The following is a 25,533-nucleotide window of genomic DNA, read 5'->3' on the forward strand; positions in this document are numbered from 1 at the left end:
ATTGGACCATTTATATTTAATTTCAGCATAAATGGACCATATATATTAAATATCAGTCCAATTAGACGGTTGATTTTCAATATTCGCCTAATCAGTCCATTCATCTCTAATTTCATCACAATTGGGCTGTTCATCTTCAATATCGATCTAACTGGACCGTTGATATTCAGTTTTCAACTAATCGAATAGTTTATCTTTGATATTGGACAAATCAAAGCATTCATCTTAGTTAGGCTGTTCAGTTTCACATTGATCGGATTGAACAATTCATCTCCAATTTCATCATCAATGGATCGTTCATCTTCCATATCAATCTAATTGAACTGTTAAATTCATTTTGAACTAATTATATTGTTCATCTTTAATATCGTTCAAAGTAGACAGTTCATCTTTACCATCATTCAAATCAGACCATTAAACTTCCACGTTGATCTAACTAGGCTATTGATTTTCAATATCGGCATTGTCTAACAATCCATCTCCACTTAACTGCTGGCGTTACCAAAAGTACCCTTAGCCTTTGGATATGGTTTACCATCCAATGATCTAAATGCTTTATATGATGGGCCTCACTTTATATGGTGGATATTAATAAGTAAAATCTACTAACCCTTTGGTAATTTGGCTCTTTAGGCTTGAATATTGATGGCCATCATAACCAGATGATAATATTCGATCTAAGATTTTCTTTTAAGCGTCTCTAATCTAAGAAAAGAATGGTTTGGGTCATTGGAAATAATCCAAATCCAACGACGGATCATATTATAATATGTCCAAATGCATTCTAGCAAACCTCTGTTGCAAATTGTACACTACCTTTGTATGGATAAAAAATCAAAAAATAAAAAATCTAGAATAACTTCACACCTAGAAAACTTTTAGGCAGCCTCATCAGAGTATATTTCATCAGATCAATGGTTTGGATCACCTTAAAATAGCCCCACATGTATGGAATCTTGCATGTCAGAGAACTGTATGGTTGATCTTGCAATGGTTATGGACAAGCACATATCATATAAAAAAGTTGAAGAAAAACATTCTGAAATAATAGTGTTATGATCCTTGATTTGAGGACATGGACAGTGTATACTCATTCTTTCAATTTGCATAAGTGAGGCCATAGGTTCAGTGATGCAGAGCATTGGCCTGTTCGCCCTGCCATGGACAGACCATGCCCAAAAATCCCCTTCATGGGAAATTCCTAACCTTTCATTTTTTTATTTTTTTTTTCCCCTATGAATAGATGTACGTGAGAAATACAACAATGGTCTACATTCAACTGGAAAAAGGCCAAGATTGGTGGCTAGGTTCGTTCAATCTGAGATTATTTTGAGACAACAGTGGGGTACATTAGACGCATGATCTGAGATTCTGAATAGTTGAACATGTGAGCCATGCTTGTACAAACAGAAATGCAGAGTATACTGGTCATGCTCCTCCATACTTAAATGCCAAAACCAACTCAATAATCTCTACCTCATCGACTGCAGTCTTTTGCTTGTATGAATTTTATAACTTCATGTGACAATGTCGAAGAAACCAGATCCTAACATTACTGGGCTACTTCGAAATTACCTTGATCTCCGAACAACTATGAAATACAGTAATAAGAAACTTGATACTCTCACTGTGATCTGAATTAAATATAAGTTCATGTGGTCGCATATAGATGAAATGGAAATTAGATTCTTTCATGATCCAATTATCCTTGTTGGAGAAAATGTGTTTGATGACTACCTCCTGTTTCAGTGGGCCGCATGTCGCTTTCATGGAGCTTCTGGTGGACGTGAAATATGAACCCATGATCATATTAGGTCACACTCGACAGCTTAGATGAAGTTTGATGTTACACTTGCACTCTCATGCATGGGCCCCATGTATCAGAGTTCTATGAATCATTAATTTGTGGAGGAAGAAGAGGGTTTCCATCAATCAAATCGAAGAGTTCATCTCCTACACCGAACCCAAGCATCCTAGCCATGTCGCTCGTCTTTAGCCTAGGCTTTGGAATCTTGTGTTGCCTCAACCAAGAGTACACGATAAAAACCTTCTTCATGGCAAATAACTCCAAGGCCTCAGGATTGAACACAATGCCCAATCTCACACTCATCTGCAAAATAATTCAGCATCCGAAGGAAAGAATGGTTACTGAAGTGTATACAAAATATCCCAGTGCAAAGATGATGAACTGAAATAGCACACAGTCATTTTAATGCCTGTTTCGATGCACCAAAAAATGGGGTTGCAAGCCTGCTTTTTCTAGCGACTCACAAAAATCAATCTGGTTGGTTTTTCCCAAGTGGGCATCTCAGTGGGAGAGGAGATGGGGGTGCCCAAAGTGCAACCAAATGCACAGCAGCAATTGCCAAATGGATAAAAAAGGCATTTAGGCCTCAAACACCTTTTGGAGGGTGCATCCAAATGGGCCCTTGATCAAGTTGAATTTCGCTAGTATAATGAGGAACTCACCATCAAATTGCAAATTTTCCCTTTTCAAACTCCAACTTGAAGTAATGTATAACAATATGAATTTTGATGTTAGGATGGACAAGGGAGTTGAATTGCGAGCAATCAATTTAATCAAGAGGAACGGAAAAAACCAATAATGTTTCCCGATATTCATTACAGGAGAAATGTGGTAATATGACTTCCAAGTCCAGTTTGAAAGTTAAATGATTGCAATTTGGAGCCAGACAGCCAGTACCATGAACACTAAGGTAATTACAATTTGGTCTGCTCCACTTTATTGGGCTAGTTATTGCAAATCAATTCAATAGGGCATCCAAACACACCCAATGGGAACTATAGCTTGGCTATTTTCACTTTACTAGGTTAATCATTCAATTCCATAAGGCTATTACAGTTTGGTTAGCTCTATTATTAGACTAATTATTGCAATTCAATTCAATAGTGCATCCAAACACATCCTAAGGAGCAGAACTATAGCTTTTCTATTTCCACTATACTATGCTAATCCTTGCAATTCAATTTGATATTGCGTCCAAACACACCCTACAACTGTGTTTGGATTTACAATTAGCCTAGAATGAGAGAATTAAGCTACAACAAAGTGAAATTTCTAAGTTATGATAATCCAAACTACTGCATATGTTGCATTTGGATGCATGAGTGAACTGAATTGTGGACATCCAGTTTAATCTCAAAGATAATGATGTTTCCCAGTATTCTTAATGCAGAAAGTAGCCCTCAAATAGAAGCTGCATTTCTTTCGAGCCCAGCGTGAAAACAGTGGAATTGCCATTTGGGGCCATATCCTCTATTTGAATGCTAGGGAAATCACAATTTATTATCTCCACTCTATGATTGAGATGGTTTGGCCATGTGTTATGAAAACCAAAAACAGTGTAAGGGAACTTTTAACCAGGATTTTGTTAACCTATCCACCTGTTTCCAATATTGGGGGCCACATGCTGAGTGGACCAGATTTATTGTTGGGAAAGCATGTACAAGGTTGGACTAACCTGATGGATGGATTGGATATTCCAACTATCCGCCATGCTAGCAGGCGTGGTGTGTACATGAGCTTTATTGGACACGCTCACCTAGCAAAGCTCTGTAGGAATTTTCACTAACCAAAGATAACGGATTTTGGTGAAACATGACACTCCAAAAGCTGACCCCACATATCTGGGATGACAATGATGACGATGAATTTACCAAAAGAGGTAGGTACAGTAGGGAACAATTTCTGAAAATTCTATCCATCCATCCATAAAGAGGAAAGGAGAGAGGGACGAGCACATGCATTTCCTTCATTGTGACAATTGAGAAAAAATGAGGCGGACAACTTCTGGGTGCACGTTAATCATTGAAATGGTATTTGGCACCACGAGCAGAAGTCAATAGAGGAATGCAGCAGCCAAAAGTGACTTCTTTGAATCCTGATTGGGCATCAGGCGTAACGAGCAGAAGTCGATAGAGGAATGTGGTAGCCAAGATCTAGTCCTTTCAAATCCAGATGGGGAATTGGTTCAATCTGATCTTAGAACTTTTGTTTGAGGAAACCCACCAGACATGTATGGTTCGCAATTCGATTTGATAGTTCATAAATTGAAGTACAATTGTTAGTCTAATAAAGTGGAGATAAGTAGGTTGCACTTTCTTTCCTTAGGCCCTGTTTGGTGGACACCTAAAAATGAGTTCATCTCGTTCTAGTTAACAGTGATAATGTATTAGAGATCTTGATCTCTAATACATAACGAGTTCACGCTATCATTAATTATGACATAGAGATCAAGATCAGAGATTAAGTGCTGTTAACTAAAATCAGATGAACTCATATTTAGGCATCTGCAAAACAGGGCCTTAGTATTCATATTGAGGGTCTGGACTAACGATCCCATTACTTCCAAATTGCCATTATGAATACAAGTAAACATCATTAGTTTTTTTTTTTTTGTCACTTGATTCAACTGAATTTTTGTGATTCAATTCCCTTGTGCATCCAAATGAAGCCTTAGAGTGAATAACCAGACCCAAATCATGACTACATTCATTTTAAATTGGCATTCAGTCAGATACAGTTGCAATAATATTGAGATGCAATTGGCATTTCTGATTGGAAAAAGCATCATGAACGTTCACTACCACTATGCTGTAACTCTATTAAATTCAATTAAGTATCCAAATGACGGCCAAGTGCTGAGAATCATTAGATGGTCTTAATCAAGTTGAGCATCCTCAAAAATATCAATGCAACCTTTGCTAATCCGACAAACACCTCTGCATTCAACTATACTTTCCTATAGGGCTGTCATGGCCGGTCTTGGGCCATGCAAATTCAAAATTTTGAATATGGCTAACTTGACAGGCTGGCCCAACCAGTTCAGAATTTGGCCCCAACAAACCAGTCCTGGCCATACCTACACAACCCAGCAAGTGATTGGAAAATCCAAGCCATGCTGCAGGTGGGCCCCTATCTCTAGATGACCTGGAACAATATCAGGCTGGTCAACTCATCAATGGACAGTTTAGAAAGTGCCAAATATTTAATGCTTCTGAGTAACCCCCCTGACTGGTGAACCATCCTGATTTTAATTCTAGGTGCACTACATTGTGGTGCAAACCTAACACATACATTAGATGTCCCAAGCAAGTTTGGTATGCATGGTGAGGTCTAGCGGCATGCGTGAACTGTGGACAAGTGCTTTTTGGTCTTAGTAAAATTAATATGCATGCAACTAATACTACCTGATGAGGAACTAGCATTGCTGCATAGCGAGCGAGCTCTCCAGCTCTCCAATCCAACACCACAGGCAACCATGGATAAGAAGCATCGAGCCTCACAAACCATAATCTTATATCGGGGAATTCGGATAGTTCACAAAGATCATATTGATCTTCTCTTTCATAGTTTATGGTGAAGCCTATTGTCCGTTCCAGAAGCTCTTTTGGTTTGATTATGGAGCCATCTGCACACACTTATGGAAGTCATGAAATGGTGGCAGTATATACATAAGGGAGGGTTCAAACATCAGCTAGACTATGTGCCATACATGCATGCCAATCCAGACTGTCCAATTCGTGGGCTCGATTGTAAATGGTTACATGATGATCCTAATGTTCTATGGGTGCCTACCAATTGGATGATTAAAAAGAAAATGGTTAGTGGACCAAACCCAATGGCCGATATCGAATGGTTAAGCCTGCTCCATCAACAATGGCACTCACAAATTGGATGGTCTGGATTGATGTAGATATATGCCATGAGTACAGGCACCACAATTCAAGAAATTATGGAAAACAAACATAGCCCTTCAGACAACATATACAGAAGAATTTAGTTCTGTATCTGACGCTTGATAAACAAAGACTTGCCTTCTGGAAGTGAGCTATTTCCAATTGCTGCATGAACTGGCAATAGGTCAAGACGCCGAATTACATCGTTGTTGATTACAACTTCGAAACGCCCCTCTGTTGGTGGCATTGGAGGGGCAACTTTGGCAGCATCTATCAATCAAGGGATATCGAAATTAATGGAGTGCAAGTCGACTGAGAGACATCTGAAAATAGAAGATCCAACCAACCAAAGCTCTATTACTGTTGTTAGAAAACACCAAATGAAATCCAAGCTCTGCTGACTAATCATAACTAGAAGAGATACTTGTTGAATGTTCTTAAGACTTGAATAGTTCATTTTCGTGGCACAGATTTGGTAAACGTTTGGAGGCACGATTTGCTTGGAAAGTAAGTTGTTTGTGACTAAATCTAGGCCCAAATTTGTGAGTTTAAAGGGTTTAGTTTTTTTAATTTTAAATCGATTTTCTAAACAGTGGCTATAATAAATTTGGACGGATTGCAGATCTCATTTGATTTGCTCCATGAGGAGCATATGATGAAAGCCAGAGAGTTCCAAAACTATGATTGAACAATCTTATCCCTTGGATCAGCAACCTTTTAATAGATGGGTGTAAAAAAGCACAACAACGGCTCATATTCAACAGAGGAGAATGAAGATCCGATATTTGGAATCTTCTCATCATTGATGGTTTCAGGGCATGATCTGTTGGATCAATGTCCATGAGGCCCTCTTGATCCTAACCATTCATGGCAGTCCTGGCAGTGACCAGGGTTATCCCCACAATGGTCTGCTAATCCAAATGTTTAAACTCATTTTTAACCTATTATTAATATTATAAACAATATATTTATCTTATGAAATCTGTTCAAAATCAATGTCAATGTGAATCAGTGACTCCAAAGGATGAGGTGGGCGTTTCTCTTTGGGGTATTGAAGATTTGACTATTAGGATGATGGATTGGATTTCTATAAAAGGGGATTAGCAATCCCATTACACACACAAAACAAAAAGAGCAAGAAAACAAAAGAAAAATCCTAGAAAATCCCAATAGTCTGGAAGAGCATATCACCAAAGGGATTCCCAGTCTCAAAACACTTCACTCCTCATCTACTGGATGCTGATCATTGGTCATGATCTCTGTTTGTTTCATGATCCATTCATGGTGGTGCTTGAAATCAACTGTATGGATCACAAAACCATGCCCCCACTTATAGAAATGAAAGGCCCATCATATCTTGGAGCATAAGCATCATGTGCCAACTCTTTAAATTGTTACCCTCTAGATTAAAATTCCAGGTGAGTACTTGGTTGGAAGTTCCCTTCAGGCTTTTGATTTGCAAAAGTGGATCCCATTTTTCAACAATACAAACCATTGATATTATAGGCCCCATCATGAATGGCTCAAACACCAAAAATCTTGCAGATGGAGAGAATTCTAATATTTAATTGACAGCCACATAAATAGATGGTTAAAATGAAAATACAGATATAGTTCACATTTAACAAAGAAAATGCCAGAAATTATATAGCTAGATCTTTAAATATGGGAAGTTTACGTGCATGGCCATCCACAATAAGGCCCATCATGTCAATGGTTTGGATCATTGAAAAATGCAACCCAGTAACAGAAAAAATCTTGGCCAAGCATTCAATACTAACTCATATTCAAGTTGCCTTTACATTTTTTTTTTTCTGGATGTCTAGATTGATTTTTCTTAGATCTTCGATCCCTCTCCATTTTCTGTTTTGAATCACTTGATCTATATCATGGGTCATTTGTGAATTGCGAACTGGATCGCTTTTTGTACCAACTTGGAAGTTGTTTACTCCACTGTTGGTCAAGTTGTAATTTAAATTTATGTTTAGAATGCAGATATTTGTATTTGATTTATGCAACAGCAGCCACATCATAGAATACTATGCATGCAAGATCAATAACATTTACATTTCATTAATGATATCAATACACACCCACAACCACACATGCACACATTCACGAGCATGTATCATAAGTGAACCACCTGTTTATAAGGGCGGTTTGGTCCGCTTACCCATTTTGACCTAGAAATCTGCTTCATTTAGAACAAAAGAATAAAGAAAATTAATGGCTAATATGCTGTTAGCCTAGTGGTTGAAATGTTTGTTTGTTTATATATATATATATATATATATATATATATATATATATGTAGAAATAGTGGTTTTGAGCTTTGATGGATGTAGTTGTATACTTTTTACCAGAAAATTATCCTCATAACGACTGGGTTTTAAGGTGATACCACCCTTTTTGGTACTTGGGAATATTTTGAAGAAAGTAGTGTACCATATAACCTTCGTCTAGATTTAATGATGGTAGCGCAGAAAAGAGCAAATTTCTTTTCAAGAGGTTTGTTAGCAAGGCTCAGCTGCTAGGCACTTGCCCAAATCTCCATCTAGAAGCTCATATGGTACAAGTTGGTCGTAAGCAATTCAAACTCCATGCACAGCTATGAAAAGGCACAGATGACTGCAAAAACTGAGTCAAAACAGATAAGTGGTCTGGTGATCCACTATCCAACCACTACAGGAAGGAGAGTTGATCTTCACTCATTATACTTGGATGGTGAGCAAAGGGGGGATTAGTCTTGACCTATGCCGGAATTTATCATGCTCTCTTTGTCATCTACTCTTCTCTCATACTTTTTCTCTCCCTTGGGGTTGGGGTTTCCACCTTCAATAGGGCTAGGTGAGTGCTTGAGTGGGGGGTAGGCTATGATTAGGAATCTTTCCTATTAGTGCACTTATTTGTACACCTCGTTTGTCAATTACGTGAGTCCATGTGTCAGGGAGTCGGTTGAGCCGTTGGAAGTTGAAGACCGAAGACACAAGAGGACAATGAGCATCAAAGAGAGAAGAAAATGAGGTGCCTTGGTGACCCTAACCTTGACCCAGAACAACCTAGACCTCTAAATAATCATGGCTTAATAGGTAAACCTTTTGTTGATCAGCCATAGCCTTAGAAACCTAAATGGGAACACGATTAGATAGGCTATTAGAGGTGCAAAGCTGATATGAAATTGTAAGTCCAAACCAGCAGTTTTCGAGTGATTCTCGATCCCATCGACAGGCTGTTGATTAGTCTCGATGGAATCGAAGATCCGCTCAATGGGATCGATTAAGAAATCCAAATTTGTCCAGCAAGCATTGATTTATTTGTCTGGGTTTCTCGATGGGATCGTCAACCTGCTCGATCCTATCGAGATGCCTGTCGATCCTATTGAAGACTGCCTCGATCCCATCAACAGAGCCGCCACCACCCCCCCCCCCCCCCCCGGCTTTTTTTATCTGTGGAGCTCGATATCTTTAAAAGGGGCATTCGGATCTTGGGCATGATGATGGTTTTTTGTGCAATAGAAGCCTAAGTGATTACATGTTCAAATTCTTCATCCTAAGCCTCTAAACCAATGAGTTTCAAGTTATCTTCCTTGATATTATCACTCTAATGAAGATTCCTCTACCTTAAAGATGAACTTGAACTCTACTATTTTCTAAAGATTAGAACCAAACTTATAGTTAAATCCTTGCCTAAATCCTATAGAACACCCATTTAGGTGAATCTCCTATGAAATCAACTATCCCATTAGTTGTAGAAGATTCCATCATCCTCCATTCCCTTGGTCACGTCATTGACACAAAATATACAAGGCGAACGATTGTAGAAACTAAAGCATCGGCATCAACGATCGAGGGATCAGCTGATGAGTGGATTCAAGCAAGGAAGAGCTTTGAAGAAGCAACTTAAGCAGGGCGTTGCAAAGGGGCTCAATCCACAGGTAAGTTGTCAAGTATGAGTCCATATACTATTTGCTTGTGTAGGATTGAGTGTAAGAGTTTGTGACCTAAACTCGATAGGTTCTTGTGTAGGAGTTAGGCTCTTATGTAGGGCTGAATACACCCGATACGAATGTGTACGTGTTAGTCTCCATAGAAGCCTCCAGCGGGAGTAAACGTAGGTCCTTGGACTAGAACCGAAGTTTTTGGTTAGCGGATAGAAAATCAATTAAGTCTTTGAGGGAGCCTCCGATAGGAGTGTACGTTAGGTTCTTGTGTAGGACCTAGCTCTTTGTGTATGTCTGTAAAGGTTTGGGGTGAACCTGTTGAAAACCTTTGATAGTGAAATTTGGTACAGTCTAGGAGAGAGTGCATCCTCCAGGAGTGGAGTAGAAAAACCGAACCACTATGCATGCTTGTGTTTGAGATTATCATTTGAGCACATTTTCTAATTGTGCTGATGGATTTAATTTGTTGAATTATATGTATGCATGATTAGATAAATGTTAGAAATTGAATAGTTAGCACATCCCACACACACGTGTACACTATCTTATTTATAAACTAGTTGCTTGATTGACATATCTCTTGTAGTCTATGTGATTGAACTCAATTAGCTTAGAAGCCTTAGTGTTAATTTTCTTTTATTATTTAAGATTGGTAGATTAGTTTAATTAAGGCAATTAGTGTTTTAATTGGCAAAATGTTTAAGTGGTCCTATTCACCCCTTCTCTCTAGGACAAAGTCATTCATTCTCTAGATACGCCAAGTTCTGCGCATAACATATGGTAAAGTATTCCTCCCACATTTAATTTCAATTAGTGTCAAAGTGGGTAACTCTTGAAGGGCTTAACTGCCTTGAGTTAATCCAAGGAGCTTGAGAATGATGTCTACCCAAGAGGGTTGTGCCGTCACACAACCGCCTTATTTTGACGGGTCTTAACTACGCCTATTGGAATGCTAGGATGAGGGTCTTTCTAAAATCTCTTGACCTTATGGTTTTGACAATTATCGAACAAGGATGGACTATGCCCATAGAACAAGTCGTGATTGATGGTAAAACCATTAGTACTCCTAAAGATTAATCCAAATGGAGTGCAGATAAAAGAGCTCAGTATATTTATGATGTTAAAGCTCTCAATGCTATTTACTGTGCGATATTCCCCAATTATTCAAACCTATTTGTACTTGTGAAACGGGAAAGGAGCATGGAACACATTGGAAGCCACCTACGAGGGAACTTGCATGGTAAAAAGTTCGAATCTTCAACTCTTGATGACTAAATTTGAAAATATAAGAATGAAAGAGTCTGAAACTTTAATTGAGATCTATTCTAAATTGAACGATATTTTCAACTCCATGTTAGGCTTAGGAGAGAAAATTTTGGATAGCAATATATATAGGAAAATACTTAGGTCCCTGCTAGAAAGATTTAGCTCCAAAGTCACATTTATTAAGAGTGTAGAAACATAGACGGCATGAAAGTAAAAGAATTCTTTTGTTCCCTACAAACTTATGAACTACATTTTAAGCCCTCCTCTAGAAAGAAGAAACTAGCCGTCCTTAAAACATTACATAACCATAAGATTGTTGAATTAGAAAGTGATAGTGATGATGAGGAGGACGAGGAATTGAAAAGAAAATTTAAGAAATTCCTCAAATTGAATAAAAGGAAGAGTTGTGGCAAAGACAAATCGGTTGAGAGGCAAAAAAGTAAATTAGTTAAACAACCTAAACAAGTCTAATGTTACAACTAAGGGTTATGGACATGTTGCCTCCTAATGCACTAGCAAAATAAGATTTAAAGGTAAAGCTATGATGACAAGATGGGATGATACGGAGGAGTCCAAATCTAATTCAGGAGACGCCTTTAGTGATGAAGACCTTAGTAACTTACGTGAAGGGCCTCCACCACCATTTTCCTCCCTAGAGAATTGTGAGACCATAACACCTTACATAGGTGGACCTAAGAAGGTCTTTATGGGTGTAATTAGAAAATTAGAGGAGTTTAGCATTCGTGTGCGTAATTGGTAAATCTAAGGACTTGAGCCTCATTAGTGAGCACCATAGGTAAATTCGATATTTAGCCTCATTTTTTATAGTTTAGCTTTAAAGTTGTTTAATTTTAAGTATCACATGTTCGTTACTAGACTATCATTGGTCATTTCTATTTTGATTGATATATCTCTTTAAATTATCATAATAAACCTGCTAGATGTATTTAATATTGACATGCACCCTTTAATCCCTTGCTAGTATGTACTTATAGTAATATTTATCACTTATAGAGTTTCTTTCTATTTTATAGTTTTATTGGTATATTCATGGAATTAACACTTTGTCAAATACTGACAAAAAAGGAGGAGAAAGATCAAGTCTCACTAAAATAAGTTAAATTCTATTTTACAAGATTTGTTTGTTGTTGCAGGAATTAATGAAGATAGGAGGAGCAAATATGGGGGAGCATTGCAGTTTTGCATGTCTTGTTTGTATCGAGATGTAAATCATATGTAATTAGACATGTAATATTTTTGTTGTTTTGGCTTGTCATTGGTATGTACCATAACAAGGTCTAGGTTAAGTTTTTGTCATGTGATTGACAAATGAGAAGATTGTTAGTGCACTTTGTTTGTTAATCACTTGGGTCCATGTGTCAGGGAGTCGGTTGAGCCCTTGGAAGCTGAAGACTAAAGACACAAGAGGACATGGAGCATCAAGGAGAGAAGAACAAGTAAATGGGGTGACTTGGTGATCCTGACCTTGACCCAAAACAACCTAAATCTATAGATGATCATGGCTTAATAGGTAAACTTTTTTGTTGATCAACTATAGCCTTAAAAACCTCAATTGGAACATGATTACATAGGGCTATTGGTGGTGCAAAGCCGATGTGAAATTGTATGCCCAAAACAACACTTTTCGAGTGATTCTCGATCCTATTGATGGGTTGTTGATGGGTCTTGATGGAATAAAAAAACCACTCGATGAGATTGATTAGAAAATCCAAATCTATCTAGCAAGCATTGAACTATTTGTCTGGGCTTCTCAATGGGATTGACAACTTGTTCGATCCTATCGAAGGGTCCGTCGATCCCATCAAAGACTGCTTTGATCCCATTAATAGAGCCATTTTTTGACCGTTTTTTCACCATTGAAGCTCAATCTCTTTAAAAGAGGCATTTGGTTCTTAGGCATAATTATGTGTTTTTGGTGCAATAGAAGCCTAAGTGATTCTATGTTCATATCCATCATCCTAAGCCTTTAAAACAATTAGTTCTAAGTCATATTCCTTGAAATTATCATCCTAATGAGGATTCCAACCTACACCATAAAGACGAACTTGAAATCCACCAATTTCTAGAGATTAGACCCAAACTTACAGTCAAATCCTTATATAAATCTTGAAGAACACCCATCTAGGTGAATCCCATGGGAATTCAACCATCCCATTAGTTGTAAGAGATTCATTGAAGAGTGAATTCAAGCATGGGAGATCTTTAAAGAAGCAACTCAAGAAAGGCGCTACAAAGAGGCTCAATCCATAAGTTGTCAAGTGTGAATCCATACACTTTTTCCTTGTGTAGAATTAAGTGTAAGAGTTTGTGACCTAAACTCGATCAGTTCTTGTATAGGACTTAGGCTCTTGTGCAGGGCCGAATACACCGAACATTGGCATGTACATTTTAGTCTCCGTGGGAGCCTCCAGCGGGAGTAAGCGTAGGTCATTAGAATAGGACCGAGGTCGTTGGTTAGTCAATAGAAAACCTAATAAGTCTCACAGGGAGCCTCCGACAGGAGTGTACGTTAGGTTCTTGTGTAGGTCTATAAAGGTTTGGAGCGGACCTGCTGAAAACCTCCGATAGTGAAATCCGGTACATTCTAGGAGAGAGTGCGTCCACTGGGAGTAGAGTAAGAAAACATGTAACGTCTCGGAAAAATCCTTACAAAGACCTGACTATCACCTCAGGCAGAAATCACTCAGGACCAAATCCTTTAGAAATTAGACGAGAATTAGCTAGTGCTACGCTAGAGTACCTGTAAAATTAGCACTACCCACTTTATATATGATCTGCAAGACTCAAGACGTGCAAAATCATTGGCACTAGATTACCCTAAAATCTTGGATCAATCTCTAAACCCGGTTGCTCTCGGGAGCACCTTGAGACTCCGTATCGGACCTGGACCGCGCGTCGAAAGTCCGATTACTGTAAAACCATACGGTTAGGACTGCATTCCTGGACTTGACAACTACCTCGGAAATCAAGTCCTAACGGTACCCAGAAACGCACAACTTGAGCCCGGAGCGAAGTGTGTGAGAAACGCGAATACCTTTAGAAAGTGAACTGAAACTTAAGTGAATTGAGTCGTTTCACTTGCAGGCCAAATCTAAGGATTCAGACCATCGAAATCTGACCCAATTACACTCTCGGATCAGGAAAAATTTCCAACACATGTCAGTACACTTGTGGCCCTGATCGAACACCGGTGACCGTTGAACTGAAACGGGTCCACCACGGTCGATCTGAAAATCCGATCGGACCAAAAACTTAACTCAACCTAGATCCAATGTCTGGGAGCTTAACGCCGACCGCATGTAGAAAAGGGGCCTTTAGAAGTGCTCCGATGGTTCGTTTCAGATGCTATTTGGCTGTAACCTAAGTATACCTTGGCCCTGGGGCCATTTCCATCAATCATGGGCCTATGGAAGGGTCTTAAACCCTCTCTCTCTCTCTCTCATTCCATACGAATTTGGAAAACCCTAAGAGAGAGAAGAGAGAGAAGAGAAGGAAAGAGAGAGAGAGTCGGCGTTTCTTCCTGGGATTCAATCCCGCCGCTCCACGTGCTTAACCACCACATCTGTATCGCTATATCGGCGATTTTGTCACCTTTTTGGGTAAGTAAACCTAACCCTAATCTGTTTTAGGGTTTCAAATAGAGTGAATGATGAAATAGCTAACCTAATTCATACTGTAGGTTGCCATTCTGCTGTTAACAAAGACTTAGTGTCTAAACTGAACTCCTTATCCGTTTACCGGCGTAAAGTGTGGACTATAAACGTGTAGGTTATGGTTTTCAAGGCTTTCAATGCCGGTTAATGATTTATAATTGACGTGGGCGTCATTTCACATGCTAAATGCGATGCTTGATTCGCTTTATAGTTATATATGAACTATGTTGAATATATCGTATTTCACGCGTTTGTTGAAATGTTTGAATGCGTATGGAATTTGGATTTGCACTTGCCATGATTATTAACCCTAAATATATGCTCGTTGTGTAAGTGGCAACTCCTTTGCAAAAAGGGCTGCCAGGATATACGTTATAACTAGTCTAATACGCGTATGCTGAAATGTGTAGTCTAAGTGTTTAACAAAATGTCTGAATGAGAAAATGCTCATTTTAAGGTATGATATAAGGGCGTTGAGACAAGACTCTCAATCCCCTTATCCATACTTATGGTTTCCTTTATGTAACCTATCTTAGTATTATGTGATTCGTGATGAAATGCCTGTGTGTGTTAACATGTACACTATGTATTTGTTAAAAATATTTCAAATAAGATCTTTATGAGGATTGACTGTCACATGCTGTTTCTTGACTATCACATGTGAAATAAATTGTTTGGAGTGTGTTTGAGACTATGGTATAGTCCAAGCAATCGGTAATAGGTCCTGGATTGGTGGCTGAGATTGTTTCGACACACCGGACGTGTTCGATGAATCCGAGTCGTACGCTGCTAGTCGACAGTGGTTAGGCCACGCGGAGTGCTTACGCACTCCATGTCGATTGGCTCGACGTACGCTCGTACTAGTTAGGCTCGTCAAGTAACCCGATTGACCTGATGTATGTTCACCATGTATGGACGCTATTGTTGAACCTAAGGTACCAAACTGACCAGTGAAAACCCCGTTAACCTTGATACCTCGATCTACTAAGACTCATGAGCCGGACATGGTGCTATGGGACACCGTGGTCGAGCTGTCGGCCTACGCTGGGGCGACGAGCCTCCCCGTAGTGACCAGTGAGCAACGCCGCCTCATGAGCCGAATACGATGGTATGGGACACTGACGACCCTAGAATGGATCATTGTTTAGGAATTGATATAAGGGAGGTACCTTAGCTTCTCAATCCTGCTGTATGAAAAGGTCTAATAAGAACTCGGTAATCATGTTCATGCACCGCATTGCATGTGCCTTTGGCGTTGGAGTTAAGCACAGTGGAAGGGATGCATGCCGCGACCGTGAAATGAAGTTCGCAGAGAGAGTGCAGGCGAGGGCATACATCATTAATGCATAACATCCTTACACTAACCAGAGTACTCAGGAATGCTTGTTGTATTGCCTTATTATTACTGCTTGATTGAATTGATAACATGTTAACCTTTGCTTTATAGTTCCACTGAGTTAATCACTCACTCCCACGTTCCGGAACGGTGTTGTACACACCAACCAGACTCTGTCTTAGCTGCAGGTGGTAGCGATGCCTACGAGGTGGAGCCAGACTTCGAGGATGATGAGGAGGCATTCTCCTACATGCAGCTATCGGGCGGGTTCATGTGAGCCATCTCCTAATCGCCAGGGCTACAAGGACACTGACTAGATGCCCTTACACTGTTATTCTGTATTTTTGAGCACATATGTATATTCATTTTGTACATTTTAGGAGTATACATGTATATAGTTAACCTGGTAACATGATCACACTTCGGAGACATACTACAGTTCATATATCTTATACATGTATTACAGTCTTCCGCTTGCAAAACTCACTTGTCTCTGGAGTATGATATGTTGTTTTGGTATAATCTCATTCATGTTTAATGCACTAATACGGACAACATTTAATCATCATTATCTATGTTGCATAAGTGATGTGTTGAAACTCGGGAGTTGGGCCTATGCTCGACTCCCGATTTTCAGGACGTTACAAAACCGAACCACTATACATTCTTGTGTTTTGGATTATTATTTGCACACATTTTCTAATTATACTTGTGGATTTAATTTGTTGAATTATATGTATACATGATTAGATGAATACTAAGAATTGAATAGTTAGCACATCCTACACACACATGTCCATTATCTTGTTTATAGACTAGTTACTTTATTGACATATTTCTTGTAGTCTATGTGATTGGACCAACTTGGGTTGGAAGCATGGTGTGCCAAAACGGTTACGTAACGGCCGATACGTAACAGTAACGGTGGGAACTGTTACACGTTTCGGGGTCGTATCGGCCGTTACCCGAGCGTAATGGCTGTTACGGGCCCGTAACAGGCCCGTATCGGCCGAATAACGGTAACTTTTTTTTTTCATTTTAAGCTCTATTTTTGTTGTTTTTTTGAAACCTCTTGCTTCCAAACTGTTTCTCACTCCTTCTACTACTCATTTCGACCAACCTTGGCTAGGTATTTGAGATAAAAATACATTATATTACGGATTTTCTTGAATCAAAGCTCGGTGGGCCATTTTTCAGAAATTCATCAAAAATAGGTATTTATACTTTTTTTAATATGTTTTGCTATTTTAATCATGCCAAATGATGTGTTCATCATAGTAGAACATGTTCATGTGCATTTTACAGATTTGGGGTGCTATTTAATAATTTTTTTATATTTTTTTCTATTTACGCATGAATTTTGGCCCCTTTTTTTAAAATTCGAGAAATCAATTTTTAATGGTTGTTTTACTGTTTTAATCATGCCATTTGATGTGTTAATTATTGTAGAACATGTTAATGTGCATTTTACAGATTTGGGGTGCCATTTTATTTTATTTTTTTCATATTTTTTTCTATTTACGCATTTATTTTGGCCCTTTTTTTGAAAATTCGAAAAATCATTTTTTAATGATTCTTTTGCTGTTTTAATGATGTCATATGATGTGTTAATCATAGTAGAACATGTTAATGTGCATTTTACAGATTTGGAGTGCCATTTTATATTTTTTTTTATATTTTTTTCTATTTACACATTTATTTCGGCCCTTTTTTTGAAAATTCGAAAAATCATTTTTTAATGATTCTTTTGCTGTTTTAATGATGCCATATGATGTGTTAATCATAGTAAAATATTTTAATGTGCATTTTACATATTTGGGGTGCCATTTTATATATTTTTTTAATATTTTTTTCTATTTACGCATTTATTTCGGCCCTTTTTTTGAAAATTCGAAAAATCATTATTTAATGATTCTTTTGCTGTTTTAATGATGCCATATGATATGTTAATCATAGTAGAACATGTTAACGTACATTTTACATATTTGGGGTGCCATTTTATATTTTTTAAAAAAATATTTTTTCTATTTACGCATGAATTTTGGCCCTCAAAAATAATTGCAAACACCTAAATGTAAGATATTTTCATATTAAATTCATTCTAATATATCTATCATTGATAGTAGATAGTTTGAAAATTAAATATATGAATTTTGTAGTCAAATTCAGGTCATTTGGTTCATAAATTCATCAGACAGTTCGATACAACTTCTCACCAAACAGTGGACCGTTACACCACTATAAACATGTTCCAATTTATAAATGAATGCATATTTGGAATGCTTAGAATATTCCGGATTTAATTCATATTTTTTTGGAAAAAAAAAATTGCGCCGTTACGGGCCGTTACGCCCTCGTATCGCCGTTACGCTCCCATATCTGTATCGGTTTCAGAGAGCACCGTTACACCAACTAATACCGATACGGGACACCTTGGTTGGAAGCCTTAGTGTTAATTTGCCTTAAATGTTTAAGATTGGTATATTAGTTTAATGAAGGCAATTAGTATTTTAATTGACAAAAATTTTAAGTGGTCCTATTCACTCCCCCCCTCCAGGACAAAGCCATTCATTCTCTAGCTTCACCAAGCTTCCGCGTATAGCATGTGGTGACCATTCCACCCATGTGCAATTTTATTTCCTAATAGGGAAAGTTCCTTAAGTAAAGTAAAGAAGGGGGAGACAGATTAAAATTCCTTTTCCAAAAGAAGATGCCCTTTGCAGGGCTATCAATGGGTTGGGTCCTAGTGTTCCCAAAACTAAGTTGATCAGGTTTGAGTCTTGCCTCATCCGAGTCCTTTCAGTTTTGGTCATTTTGGACCCAAACCCAGATCTGATCAAGCTCAGGTACCTATTTGGTTCCATCAGGCTTCTAGACCTTGGTTTTGAATTAGGTTCATATCAAATAGGGACATTGACATGATTGGGCCCACTTGAATGGATGGATTAGATCACACACACATGTGCTGCTTGTACACGTTCAAGGTGTAAATGGGCCATCTTACACGTGCATGGCTTAATAAACGTAATTTCATTGCTAGAATAAATAATGCATACATACATACAGGGGGTGATTAATGCGGGTGCATTTTTATACCGGGCTTGGGTAGGGGTTGCCTGTGGGATGCAGGGACACACTCAGGATAAGTGGCCCGTGTCAAGCAGGTGGCTCGTGTCAGGCGGTACCTATGTGATTTGGGGCCCACCAGGGGGAGTGTTTCGGCTGAGATCCTAACTCATGAGATGTGGGGCCTGGGCTATGAGATAAAGGAATTAATTTTTCATGCTCTATTAGTTCGAACTTTTAGAGCAAGTGGTTAATTGTCCTACACCAAATGTACATACTTACATGTTTGTAATTGTATTCAAAATGGTGGATCCGAACCTGACCCAATTTCTGAGCGGGTCCAATAAATTGGACCTGGACCCATTAAACTTGGGTTAAGTCCATCTAGTACCCATGGGTCCAGGTACCCCATTGACAGCTTAACCCTTTTGAGTATACGAGTTTTGTAGCTATCAAGTGGGGCCCACCCACCAGGGGTCACACAAATGGGCCCCATGGTGTCCCATGTCCTACAATGCAGTCATCAAAAGAAGCATCTCACTGATTTGCGATCAGCATCCTTCATCCTCGTTAAGTCAGCTTGTATGGATGGTTGATCTCATTTGTTCAGCATGAACAATCTATGGGGCGTGGACAAGAATTGTCTGGATAATTACATGGTGGGGCAGAAGGGATGAGAAGAGTGGCGAACCTCTAAGCAAAAACCTTGCTAGCAACAGTCTACTTTCGGCACAATATTTAAATTAATCATCATCAGATTGTCAGGGTTTATGATAAAAACCAGTGGCAGAAGTTTAACACCGGCTGCCAACCGTAAACAATCCTCCTCGTTTATTTGGGCTTGGGACAACAGTGACAGCACATAACTCCCACTGGTAGATTTTTCAACAATTAAGTTACTATTTTATTTTTATTTTTTGTGAATCATCTGGTGGATTCATGTAGCCGACCCGAATTTGTTGGTATAAGGCTGAGATAATGATGGTGATTTTGTAATTCATCCAAGCAAATGGGTGTTTCTTCCAACCAAATTCATTCATAACCATTCATCAGGTGGGCCCACCAGGGATGAGTGATGGACCAAAAACCCACCATCCACTGGACAACCCAGCCATACAATCGGTGGACAATTTCCTGCAGTGTAAAAAATGATGCCTACAGAATTTCAACCATCAATTTGTAGGCCAGCAATCGACTGGTAGGGATACCTGAAAAGGGATTTTTTTTTCAGCTTCACCCATCCAAGGGAGGGTCGACCAGACAAGTGCTCCGGTCAATAGAATGTAATTCCCACCTCTAACCATTGCAATTAAAGCTAATAAAGAACTTCAATTACAATTGCAATTAAAGCTAATAAAGAACTTCAATTACCAAAACAAAAAACTATAAATAGAAGAAGTAAGAAAGAAAGATGATTTACCATCTTGTTCTTCTGCATCGGTAAGAGAGAGATCGAAATTCCCAGATGGATTGAAGGCTACGGAGACTGCGACGTCTCGACTGCTCCGACAGGGGTGTGATGGAATGGTGAGAAGGGAAGAGCCTGAAATTGAGATGGATTTGCAAGAAATGGGAGAAGAGGAGTTTGAAGAGGAGAAAGGAGTTCTTGGTGAGAGGGAGAGAAAAGAGGAGAAGAGATTGGTCGGGGTGGCAGCAGCTGCCATGAGAGGAGTGAGTTTTGGAATTTTTACTCAAAACTATGCTGAAGCTGCCTTTTTTTTTTTTTTTTTTTTCTGGTTCTGTTTATCTTTGTTTTGTTTGGGTTTTCATGTGGCCTTGGCTTCAAATTCTCCTATCCGTTATCACTTCTCTCAACTTGACAAAAATACCCCTTGCCTGGCACGTGTATGATGTCGTGCATTTGAGCCGTTCAGCTGCGGTCCCCACCTTGGAAATGCAATGGCTCAAGTACCGTGCTGGTCTGATGGTCAACTGGGCAGGTCACACATTTATGAAGAGACAGATGGATGGGGTTGAGTGATCTAAGCCGCCCATCGGACGGATCCCACGGTGAGGATGGCAATATTAAAAATCAGGTCCATTTGATCACCTGGGTGGCCTCACGAGTATGTCGAATGTGCACCGTTGGTTAATATCTACTGACCATCCGTTATTTCGCACCCTGGCCTCTCATTTAATGATCAGCTCGGCTTGATATCCGAACAACGCATATACACTGTCGGACGCAGATGGCCAACCGACGCTGTCAGTAGCCAATATCTACTGAACGGTGCTCCATGGGCTCCACCCCACTGTGTTTTATCCACGTGGTTCATCCGTTTCTTTTCCGAGCCAGAAAATGATGCAGATCCAAATCTCATGTGAACCACATCATTGAAAACAGTTGTGATTTACCACTCACTATTAAGAACTCTGGGGCTATCAAGTACCTGGAAACGGATTGGCTACTCCCCTGCCATCAGCCAATGACTGATGGTCGGTGCTCTGTGGACCCCATAATGATGTATGTGTCTCATCCATGCCGTCCATCTATTTTTATAGATCATTTCATGGTATAAGACAAAAAATGAGATATATCTCAATCTCAAGTGGAACACATTAAAGAAGAAAGTGTTGAATAAACGTGACCATTAAAAGCTTTTTGGGGCCCATAAAAGTTTTGGATCAAGCTGATCTTTGTTTTTTCCCTTCATCTAGGTGTGTATGACCTAATCAACAGATTGGATGTCAGATAAACAGTACAGTGGGCCTTAGGAGGATTTTAATGGTGGATATCCAATCATTATTGTTTTCCAATGGTGTGGTCCACCTGAGATTTATACCCCTCTCGTTTTTTTGGTCATGCCTGAAATGATCTGTAAAAATGGATGAAAGACATGGATGAAACATATAGATCATGGTGGGGCCAATAGAGCACCAACTACCGGCCACCGAGCTAGTGGCAAGGCTCCGAACTATGAACGTATAGCCTACCCGCTCACGCAGCTGAGCAAACTCAGCACGTGCCGTCAGCATGCGTGGAGCGAGCAACAAGATAAAGAAGAGTCAGACGAAGTTGAGCAACCGGAAACAACAGATAACCGAATCATGGAAGACATACTTACCCCAAGGAGGCTGGTTGTCGCAGACGCAAGGGCCGACTCCATTAAGGAGTCGAATAGAATAGCAAATTCCGCCTTGGGCATGTGGCGGTCCGCCCAAGGGAGGATCCCCTTGATTGCCTGGCAGAAACCCCCACCTCGTTCCTCCCGAGCTTCAAAAGGACCACTTAAACGGTAGGTGACCTCTTCTGCCCTTGAAGAACGAGCCTATACGGGAAGCTCGAAAACTCCATGTGCCTCCGCATAGTGGGCATCTTCCTGAACGGTCGCCCCAACCGTCGCAGCAGCATCAAGGGCGGGCTCCATTCCCTCTCCTTTCATTTTCACCACGAGTAGAGATCTTTTGCTTCTTCTTCTTCGGCCCGCTAGCTCCCCCGAGGGGGAACCTGGAGCTTGGAAGGCCTTAGTAGAGGACAAGCTTTAAGCATCTTTACATTAAAACACGAAGAAACTATGTTAGAGAAGTTCGCAAAAAAAAAAAAAAATCCCAAGTCCTAGAGCTCGGCTAAGGGTCTTATTAAAGGTCTTACCGGTGAGTGCGAGGTCCAAGCCCGATTTGAGAAGTAGTTCGGCTTATAAAAGTACTCTCCAATATCTCAACTCCTCCTCTAGCGCTTTCACGTCCCTAATCCGAACAAGCGACCCGCTGTCAAGCAAGGGGACATGTTTAGGGATAATCGCAGCAAAAGATACATGCGAATGAGGTCAAATGAATTTGAAAACGGACCAACCAAAGACTAGCTAACAAACAACTACTTCCGCGAAATACTAACCTAGATCAAAAAAAGCTCGGGGGACCAAGGGCTGATCTAAATCTAGGCTAGCTACCTCCCAGCACCCAGAGGCCCAGAACCACTTGTCCCTCTAATTTTTGTTAGACGACAGAGGGTCAGTAATAAGGGCCCCTCCAATTCCTCGCCAAGCGGAAAAGTAATACTAGCTTGGCTACAGCTTGTTCAGCTTCAACTGATACAGATGCAGCAACTCATCAACAGTGAGCTCAGGTTGATTTAGCTCGGACCACAAAACTGTGCAACCGATCAGAGCCCTCCATCCGTTGGGAATCATATGTCCTAGGGCCAAATTCAATCGGGTGAGCAAATGCCTCACCAGACCTTGCAAAGGAAGCCTCAAGCCTCGTTGAAGAGCGACCCAGAAGACTACAATAGATCCCTCTGGAGGTCAATCGAGAAGCTCGTTCGACGAGGGGATCCAGAGGATTACAGACTTGGGAATATGATATCCCAGTCTGATCCGAGCTAACTCCCCCTCAGTAAGGGTCGAGGGTACAGGATCCCTTGGACCCTCCTCGTTGGCAAACTCTTCCGATTCTTCCTCACCGGATTGGTCGCGCCTACACTCATCGGCCACTTTGCTAGAGATCTCTCCAATGCCCGTGATGTCGAGAAACCGACATCTGTAATCATCACCAATGACGACGGTGGGTTCGACATTACCCAGAGACTACTTGCCCCACTGTCGCCGCCGAAGGCCCCCTCCCATGAACTCGAAGAGCTAGACATGGCAATTTTTTGGGTATTGAGAATCGCTGTAAAAGGAAAAATAGAGGAGGCAAGGGCAAACGGAGCTCACTAGGGAGGAACGGGCAAGTCTCAGCTTAGTCGCTAGTGAAAATGGTTGTCGAAGACGATTGGGAAAAGCAATAGTAAAAACAAGGGTTGTGAATGGAAAGGGCGAATGGAAAAACTTAAGGGTTAGGGCTTCCCTTATATAGAGTTGCCACGTGTCAGTCATTAAAGGCACCCATCAATGTCTACTCGTATAAGCGTCGTCTCGACACGTGGCGCGACCTGATACCCTGCTCGACCCCAATATTGAGTAAAAGCCACGCGTCATGACTTCGTTGGCCCGTCGCCGAAACGGCAGCTTGGCGCCCCACGTGACCTCGAACTATGAAATTCCACGACGTGTTCAAGTACTGACACGCCTCAACTGTAGTGTTGGCCGCCATACATGGCATTTATGACAATACGACCCGACTTAAGCTACACATAACTCAACCTAGCTACAACCGGCTTACTTTCCAAGCCCCAGTAGATCATCTCGAAAAGTAAGGGAAGCTCGCTATAGGGGGGAAAATAGATAGGTCGATACGTCGACTTATGGAATGGACCAACTTTACAAAACCAGCACGGACCCAATAAGATTCAAGCCTTAAGAGGCACCTGTGTCCAAAGACAGGTTGACCTTCACAGAGGTCGACACAACTATAAAGACGCTCAAAGAAAATACAACTATAGGTCCACTCAAATGGCCTGTTACCGACCTAACCCATAGTTCGGCCATAACTCTGTTATAGGTCAGTTGTAGATTGGTTATAGGATGGCCATAGCTCAGCTATAGGTCGGTCATAGCTCGATCATAGCTTGGCTATAGATCGGGATAACCCTTAAAGCAAGGCAGAAGTTAGTTTCGTGGAAAGTTCAATATAGCTCGCGGCTGCTATAACAAATACAACCTCCTCCCAGATCAAGAGTCTGGGAATCTCTCCAACGGCCCGAAGATCTCTTCTAAGATCTTCGGAGGATCAAGCTGTGAGACCTGACCCGAGTTCACATGTGTGCATGTGTGTGTGTGAGTATGCATCTCGTTTGTTTTGGTCTCGCGGTCCTATCGATTAAATTTCGGCGACCCGTGACCTTCGGATAGTGTTTGCAGTTATCCTTAAGTTCGGTCATGTAGACCCGACTCGGATTGATCCAAGACCTATGCCATTGCGACCGCATCATCGCCGCAGTTCCAATGCCGCGTCTCGTGCATAAATCCGATTTGTACATCAAAAGATATAGGCCACGCTCTTTTTGGACCGTTAATTGCATTTTAATGGGACCCACCTGGCTTGCATAATTTTTCATTTACAATTTCTTATGCAATCTATGACATCATCACCTAGAAAACCTAGCTCCTATAGCTAGCCTAAGCTCTAGCTCCTAGACCCCTAGCACATTGGTTTCTCCTCCCAAATTCATCATGAGTTTCTCTTGCCAAGGCAAGCATGCCTTCTCTTTCCTAGGAAACTCATAATTTCCCTCTTGCTACATTTCTCTCTCTTCTCTCTTTTCTTTTCATTTTCTCTCCTTCTCCTTGTTAGAACACCCCAAAAACGTCCCAACTTGGTAGAAATTTCTGCACCTTCTCCTTCATCTCCCTCCTCATCTAACCCTTTACTTTCAATCTTAACCCTACATCCATGATCCTTGGAGCCTAAAGAGTCCAATGCTATAAGAATCTTGAAGATCCTTTAAGGTGGGTGCACTTAGCTTAAGATTTTCTGATTTTTTTATGGTAGATTCTCCTTCATCTCATCCTTAGGAACTTGTGGGGCCCATTAAGTGATGATGGAGGTACCCCATGTCTCTATGATCGAGGCCAATGGTTCATTTCTTTGCATGCAAGTTCTATGGATGGGGTCATTCTCTATTGTTGAGGGTCAAATATTGCATATCAGACCCTAGTCATTGCCTGGAT

At 40.3% G+C, this 25,533-nt stretch overlaps 1 protein-coding gene across 1 annotated transcript; it reads right to left on the minus strand.

The window, feature by feature from the left end:
- Positions 1–1,471: 1,471 nt before the first annotated feature.
- On the minus strand, positions 1,472–20,766 carry LOC131254716 (protein CHLORORESPIRATORY REDUCTION 6, chloroplastic). Its single transcript, XM_058255427.1, has 4 exons — positions 20,403–20,766; positions 5,839–5,970; positions 5,212–5,432; positions 1,472–2,110 (listed from the first exon to the last, which is right to left on the minus strand). The coding sequence occupies exons 1-4, from the start codon at positions 20,644–20,646 to the stop codon at positions 1,889–1,891; spliced, it is 819 nt and encodes a 272-aa protein (XP_058111410.1). The 5' UTR covers positions 20,647–20,766; the 3' UTR covers positions 1,472–1,888.
- Between the last annotated feature and the right edge of the window lie 4,767 nt (positions 20,767–25,533).

The sequence above is a fragment of the Magnolia sinica genome, chromosome 9 (genome assembly GCF_029962835.1).
Source record: "Magnolia sinica isolate HGM2019 chromosome 9, MsV1, whole genome shotgun sequence".
Lineage (NCBI taxonomy): Eukaryota > Viridiplantae > Streptophyta > Magnoliopsida > Magnoliales > Magnoliaceae > Magnolia > Magnolia sinica.

Coding starts and splice junctions, on each gene's coding strand:
- LOC131254716 (XM_058255427.1), bottom strand. CDS start 20,646: ATGGCAGCTGCTGCCACCCCGACCAATCTCTTCTCCTCTTTTCTCTCC. Junction 5,971..20,402: donor CGATGCAGAAGAACAAGATG/GTAAATCATCTT, acceptor CTTGATTGATAG/ATGCTGCCAAAGTTGCCCCT. Junction 2,111..5,211: donor CAATGCTAGTTCCTCATCAG/GTAGTATTAGTT, acceptor ATTATTTTGCAG/ATGAGTGTGAGATTGGGCAT.